At 37.9% G+C, this 8157-nt stretch overlaps 1 protein-coding gene across 1 annotated transcript; it reads left to right on the forward strand.

Annotated features, from left to right (window-relative positions):
- The first annotated feature begins 5807 nt into the window (after window positions 1–5807).
- LOC109338740 lies at window positions 5808–7379 on the forward strand. The gene is made up of 3 exons (XM_019576043.1): window positions 5808–5947; window positions 6086–6220; window positions 6605–7379. Exons 1-3 carry the CDS (start codon window positions 5808–5810, stop codon window positions 7377–7379), a joined length of 1050 nt encoding a protein of 349 aa, XP_019431588.1.
- The last annotated feature ends 778 nt before the right edge of the window (window positions 7380–8157 follow it).

Genomic DNA, 8157 nt, shown 5'->3' on the forward strand with positions numbered 1-8157 from the left:
ATATCTAAAGAGGATGACATCTGGCTTTGGCATAAGTGCGTCGCTCATATTCATGTAAAGCATCTAGATAAATTATCTAAGAATAATTTGGTTAATGGGCTACCAAAACTTGATTTTAAAACTCAGGAAACTTGTGATACTTGTCAAAAATGTAAACAAGTTAAAAACTCTTTTGGTAAAAAGAATATGATATCCACAACAAGACCCTTGGAGCTTCTTCACATGGACTAGTTTGGACCATCATAGGTTATGAGTTTTGGTGGTAGTTTTTATGCTTTAATAATTGTTGACGATTTCTCTAGATTTAGATGGATTTAGTTTGGACCATCATAGATTTATGCTATGTGATCAATCGTACACTCTTGAGGCCTACTTTTTCAAAAACTCCTTATGAACTTTTAAAAGGCTGAAAACCTATATTGCTCATTTTCATGCTTTTGGTTGTAAATGTTTTATATTAAATAGTGAAAAGGGAGCTTTTGGTAAATTTGATTCAAAAGTTGATAAGAGTATATTTTTAGGGTATTCATTGCATAGTAAAGCTTATCGTGTCTTCAATAAGTATTCAATGCAAGTAGAAGAGTATGTGCATGTCCATTTTGATGAATCTTCTCCAAAAGAGAAGAGAAAGACATTTTCTGATGATGTTGTAGATGCTTTAGAAGAAGCATACTCTAAGGACATGGACCAGGACAAAGAAGTAGAAGCAGAGAAAATTGTCCAAGATGAGCATCAAGACCTGCCGATTGCGTTGTAGACCAAGAAGGATCACCCACTAGACAAAGTTATAGGTGATATAACTACGGGGGTGGTAACCCGTAGCTCTTTACGTAATTTTTGTAACTTCATTCCTTTTGTATCTCAATCGAGCCTAAGACCATCGAAGAGGCCATTAGGATGCTTCTATCCTTTGCATCAATTATGAACTATAAGCTCTTTCAAATGGATGTCAAGAGCGCCTTCTTGAATGGCTACATTCAAAAGGAGGTATATGTAGATCAACCTCCCAGCTTTGAAAATTTTAAATATCCGAACCATGTATATAAGCTCAAAAAGGCCCTTTATGGCCTGAAACAAGCTCCCAGTGCTTGGTATGATAGATTGAGCTCTTTCCTTCTGGAAAAAGGGTTCGTGAGGGGTATGGTTGATACTACCCTCTTTATTCGTAGATTAGATGATCATGTATTTTTAGTTCAAATATATGTTGATGATATAATCTTCGGATCTACTAATGACATTCTTTGTAAATAAATTTCTAAGATGATGTAGGGTGAATTTGAGATGTCGATGATGGGTTAACTGACCTTCTTTCTTGGAATACAAATCAAACAAATGGAAAGTGACATCTTCATCCATCAATCGAAATACTACAAGGAGTTACTGAAGAAGTTCAACATGGAAAAGTGTAAAGAAGCTTCAACACCTATGGCATCCACTTGCTATCTAGACAAAGATGAAAAGGGAAAATCAATCGAGGTAACCAAGTATCAAGGGATTATCGGCTCATTATTATACTTAACTGTGAGTCGCTCCGATATTATGTTTAGTGTTTGTATGTGTGCTAGATTTCAAGCTTTGCCTAAAGATTCACATTATACTGTTGTTAAATGCATCATGAGATATTTAAAAGGAACAAGTAATATGAGATTATGGTATCCTAGGGATGCCTCATTATCCTTGGTAGGGTATTCCGATTCTGATTTTTCGGGATGTAAGTTGGATCGGAAGAGCACTAGTGGGACATGTCACTTACTAGGCAGTTCCTAAGTTGCATGGCATAGTAAAAAGCAAGTGTGTGTTGCTTGGTCCACCACCAAAGCGGAATACATTGCTGCTGGTGTGTGTTGCGCTCAAATCCTTTGGATGAAGCAGCAACTTAAGGACTTTGGACTTAATCTAGAAAAGATCCCTATAAAATGTGATAATACAAGTGCCATAAACCTATCCAACAATCCCGTTTTGCATTCTAGAACCAAGCATATAGAAATTAGACATCATTTCTTGCATGACCATGTACAAAAAGGCGATTGTGTGCTTGAATTTGTTGAAACTACTAAGCAATTGGCTAATATTTTCACCAAGCCCCTCTCACGAGATACTTTCTATGTTCTTCAAAGAGAACTTGGAATAGAATCCTTGATGAAATTTATCTTGATTAAAATCGTCTAAAACTTTATTACGTGCTTCGCATGATTAATGTCTTATATGCTTCAAAATGTATATTTATTGTGAATGCATTATATTCCTATTATGACTCATGATCTTGTATGATAAGCTGTAAATGTATATGTGTTTGAGTAAAAATTGCTTGATATATGTTAGAAATGTTTGCATGCCTTTAAAACCCAAAATCTTCTTGATTCTACAAATATGATGCCAGTTAATCGACTAACTATTATTCTAAATCGATTAAAATGAGTTCCAGTAGCAAAAATTTTATTTTTCACTAAATTTAAATGATTAACGTTCTATTTTAATCGATTACCTTGGCTCATTTTTCTAAAAATCTAGAATTTAAACTATGATTAATCGATTAAATACAACTCTTTATCGATTAACGACAGCAGATAAATTATAATTAGTAGCATTTGTGCCATTTTTTCAAACCCTCTCTTCCCCGTTTTCTCTCTAAATCTCAAAAGCAACAACAAAAATTCAAATCTTAGCTTAAAAGAAGAATTAAATCTTCACATATACCCATATTGCACCTAACTTCATCCCACTTCCTCTCAAATTCCCCAAGAAACCCCTTCCCAATTCCAAACTCTAAGCTTTAGGTTCCCTCCCTTATCCTTCTTCTCCTCTCATACACTCACGGTTTTCAATCAACAATGGAAAGAAGACAACTACTCATCGCACTCGTAGGCCTCCTACTATTTCAACTTCGAATCCGAGTGCGAGGCACGACCGTGGAGATCCCTACTACTCTCTCATACTTTAGGAGACTCGGTTGTCAAAGTTTAAGGGAAGGAAACCATCCTACATAAGGTATGCTGATCTAACCTGGATGGTGGAACAAAATTTTGAGTTTCCACAAGGTATGCAAGCTTAGGGAGCTGTGATGTTCTTGAAATAATAGGTAATCTGTACCTCGCTTTAATTAGGGAATTTTACGCTAACTTTCGATATAAGGACGACAAGTATTATTCTATGGTTTCAGGAAATTTATTTCAGATGGATAGTGATATTTTTATGAATGTGGGTTGATTATCCACTAATGGTGCTAGCCTAAGTGATTGTGAATGGCTTAAAGATTTTGATGCTGTTGAGGTTTACAAATCATGTATGAGAGGTCCCATCTGTATATTCAGGGAGAAATAACTAAATTTGGTTCATTATCTGTAGATAATAGATTGCTTCACTATCTGATAGCTTACATTTTAGTTCAGAGAAACACCAATCATGCACAACGTAGTGCTAATGATATGAAATTCATGTATTATGTTAAGGGAAATATCATGATTAATTGGCTTGATGAGATCCTGAAGGTCATGTATAATGTCTCTACCTCACAATCCAAGATGCTGCCCTGTAGTATATTCATATCGAGGATCATTGATTATCTGCATATTGACGTATCTGACACCATCATCACTGACACTTCTGATAAAGATCACCTTGTTGGTGAAAGCCTAATCCACAATAACTTAGCTAATCTTGTATTGTTTAGGAAATTACTCATGTTTTATTGTTTGCAGGTTTAGGAATGAAGAACAAAGGAGAAAAAAAGAGAAGAATGAGTTTCTGAAGAGCACAGGCCTCGCCCAAGCGAGGGAATGATTGCTCAAGCCATAATTCAGAAGAAAATCACCAGAAAATACTGACACCCCTCGCCCAAGTGAGGAAATGGTCACTCAAGCCATAATTCAGAAGAAAATCACCACAAAATACTGACACCCCTCGCCCAAGCGAGGGAATGTCGCCCAAGCGCCAAATGAAGATCAAAAACCTAGTAACTTCTATTTCTCCCTCGCCCAAGCGACGGAGCCTCGCCCAAGCGAGGTGTTTAAGCAAGGAGGGGACTTTTTCCTTGAGCGAGAGAGTGGTAGTTGGAACTTAATATAGGTAGTTCTGGACAGCAAAGGAGGTTATCGAAAAGACTTCTGAAGGAATTTTGGCACGAAAATAGAGAGAAACACAAGGTGATTAGGATAGAAATCGTGGAAACGATTCTACATCACATTATTCCTTGTATAATTTTACGATTCAAGTGTTGTAATAGCGAGAAGGAATGATTAGATCTTGCTGTGGGATTCGAAATGTACTCCTGGATTCGATTCCATTGTAATTGTTATTTGAGTTTGGGAAGTTCATCCCATTCTTAATGCATGAATTTAATTTGCTACTAATTTATTGTTCTTGGGTTCAAGTTTAATTGGGAAGTTAAGTTTGACACCGAACCTGGATCATCTTCTGTCATACATCATTGCTCTAGGAATGGAGAATGATGCATGAATTACTTTTACATGGAACATAATGCTAGTTAATTGTTTAAATATCCAAGGAATTGGTATTTGAGAAATTATTTAATGATTTTACACTCAAGGGATCGATGTGAATGATTTGAATGATATGTGCATCTGAATCAATAACTTCACAATTCACTTGGAATTGGATCCATGTATGTCATTAGGATAGAACGATGCATTTTGATCCGAATTTATTTTACTTGGTTTTTGTTCAATTTATGATTTCTTACAATTAAACATAAAATTTTATAAACACACCATTGTAAATATATACTCAATTCATTCTTGTAGGAATTAGTGTAAATCCACTATACTCCCTGAGGATGATATCCCGATACTTTACCAGATTTTACTACTTAGATGATACGGGGCGCTTGCCGTTCCATAAATATCTAACAAGTTTTTGGTGCCGCTGCCAACGAGCAATGAGTGATTTACATTAGTAACCGGAAGAAAGCTAAAGAGAAGAAACAACAGGGTTCTCAGGAAGCACAGTGCAGCTCTGAATCAGCTACAGTTCCTACAGTTTTAGAATGTTAGTCTGAAAAGATGGAGAATGCCAATAATGCTGCTGATAATAACCCAAGGCCTAGTCCTCCAAGGAGGACTTTAGGAGACTATGCTATGTATCAAGGTCCTCGACACTACTCTAGCATTATGATTCCACACACCGCCAGCGTAGTGAAAATCAAGCTTGCTTATCTGAATATAGTCAGTGCTCATCAGTTCACGGGGAAGGATTATGAAGATCCGTATGCTCATTTGGACAATTTCTATGAGCTGGTGGCCACCATGGGGTATTCAGACACCGAGAGGGAAGCTGCATACATGATGCTTTTTCCATTTTCCCTCCTTGGTGCAGCTAGGGAATGGTTAAAATCACATTCAACCCAAAGCTTAACCAATTGGAGTGATTTGGAAAAAAAGTTCTTGACAAGATTTTTCCCTCCGACAAGGTATGTGCATGCAAAGTTTGGAATTTCAACATTCAGACAAGGTACTGAGGAAGCTTTTTATGAAGCATGGGAATGGTTCCAAATGTTGCTGAGGAAATGTCCCAATAATGGATTTGAAGATGTTGATCAACTAAAAATCTTTTGTAATGGATTGAAGCCAGAGACTAAGATAATATTGGATGCCACAGCTGGTGGCACCATGATGGCAGTGGATGTTGAGCAAGCCACCATAATTATTACTGCATTATCTGCTATAGATCGGCAAGCTTAGCATAATAGAAGGACGATACAAAAGAGAGGGGTGTTGGATTTAAATACTTCTGATGCCATTATGGCTTAGAACAAAATTCTGACACAGCAGATTGAGGCACTTACAAAGCAAATGTCCAAGTTGCCTCAACAATTAAATGTGTTGCAGACTCCTTCTGTTCATCAACAAGTGCTACACTGTGACTTTTGTGGGGGTGATCATGTTACTAGTCATTGCTCAATGCCTACCAACACACAAGCAGAAGAGGTTCAGTATGTTAACAATCAACCTCGTTAGGCTAATTTCCCTAACAACCCTTCATTCAATAATCATTTTTCACAGGTTTGGAGGGGAAACCAGAACCATAATCAGAATTTTGGGTGGAGGTAATATGTAGGACCATCTAACAGGCAACCACCATATCAATCATCTTATCAGCAAGGTCCACATTCACCATTACATGAGAGGCCGACAAAATTGGAAGAAATATTGGAGAAGTTTATGCAAGTCTCCATCTCAAACCAGAAAAACACTTATGTGGTAAGGTAATTAGTAAGGGTATTAGTGAGAAATATCAGAAATTTGGAGACTCGGGTGGGTCAGCTAGCTAAGCATATGGCAGAACATAACTCAGATCGACAACAATTCTTAGCCAACACTCAAACCAATCTAAAAGAACACTGCAAATCTATCACTACTAGAAGTGGTAAGGTAATTAGTAAGGGTATTAGTGAGAACTTGGTTGTTGAGGAAGATATTCTAAGAGATATTGAAGCTGGAGAATCAAAGAAGATAATTAGAGAGACATAGAAGGGTAAAGTGGTACAAGATGAGGAATGGGTTGTCACTAATGAGGATGATATAAGGGAGAACAATGATAAGTGGAAGGGTGACCTACCTCAGTTGAAGGATCTCTCTTATCCAAATAGACCTTCCAAGAAAGACAAGGTGCGACAATATGCTAGGTTCTTGGATTTATTCAAGAACCTCCAGATCAACATTCCATTCATGGAGGCGAGGGAACAAATGCATGTGTATGCTAAATTTATGAAGGACTTGTTGACAAAGGAAAGCAAGTTTTCAGAAGAGACAGTGACCTTAGAAGCTGGGTGCAGTGCTATCATTCAGAAGTCTTTGCCTCAGAAGACTAAAGTTCCTGCTAGCTTCATTATTCCGGTCACTATTGGTGAATTATCTGAGGGAAAGGCACTGCTTGATCTGGGTGCTAGTATTAAGTTGATACCCCTTTCTATGCTGAAAAGAATTGGGGGTTTGGAGATCAAGCCTACCAGGATGACTTTGCAACTTGCTGATAGATATGTCAAGTATCCTTATGGAGTTTTAGAGGATGTTTCGCTGAAGGTAGATGAGTTGGTCTTTCCTGTGGATTTTGTCATTATGGATATTGAAGAGGATAAGGAGGTTCCTCTTATTTTCGGTAGACCTTTCATGAAGACTGCTCGGGTTATTATTGATGTTGATGATGGAAAGTTGAAGGTAAGAGTTGAAGACCAAGATGTGAACTTTAATGTTTTTGAGGCTATGAAGCATCTGAAGGACAAGCAACACTGCTTTCGGGTGGATGTCATTGAGGACTTATTCATGCTCGATGACATTCATTTGAGTAGGAGTAGTCATTTGGAGAAGGTTTTGAGTGGAGACCTAGAAGGAAACAGTAAGACATGTTTGGTAGAGGCGTCTTAACCCCACTATGAAGGAAGTGGTGAAGAAGGAAGTGATGAAACTATTAGATTCTGGGATGATTTATCTCATATATGATAGTAAGTGGGTTAGTCCTGTTCAGGTGGTCCTAAAGAAGGGAGGTATGGCTGTGGTTAGGAATTGATAAGGATGAACTCATCCCGACCAGATCAGTCACTAGTTGGCGAATGTGTATTGATTACCGGAAAATGAAACAGGCCACTCGTAAAGATCACTTTCCTCTACCATTCATGGACCAAATGATAGAAAGATTGGCTGGACAAGAATTCTACTGTTTCTTGGATGGCTATTCTGGTTATAATCAGATCACTGTGGATCCCCAAGACGAGGAAAAAACAGCTTTCACTTGTCCTTTTGGTGTCTTCGCATACAGGAAGATGCCATTTGGACTATGCAATGCACCAACAACATTTCAGAGGTGCATGTTAGCTATTTTTTCTGATCTTGTGAAGCAATGCATTGTGGTCTTTATGGATGACTTCTCGGTCTTCGGGTCGTCATTTGAGAGCTGCTTGGCAAATCTGGACTTCGATTTGCAACAATGTGTTGAGACAAACCTAGTACTGAACTGGGAAAAGTGTCACTTCATGGTGACTGAGGGAGTGGTCTTGGGACACAAGATCTCTTCCAGGGGCATCGAAGTTGATAAGGCAAAGATTGAGGTCATCAAGGACCTTCCACCACCACTTAATGTCAAGGGAATTCAGAGTTTTCTTGGGCCTGCAAGTTTCTATAGAAGGTTTATTAAAGATTTTTCTAA

This window comes from Lupinus angustifolius, unplaced genomic scaffold (genome assembly GCF_001865875.1).
Source record: "Lupinus angustifolius cultivar Tanjil unplaced genomic scaffold, LupAngTanjil_v1.0 Scaffold_39_242, whole genome shotgun sequence".
Taxonomy (NCBI): Eukaryota; Viridiplantae; Streptophyta; class Magnoliopsida; order Fabales; family Fabaceae; genus Lupinus; species Lupinus angustifolius.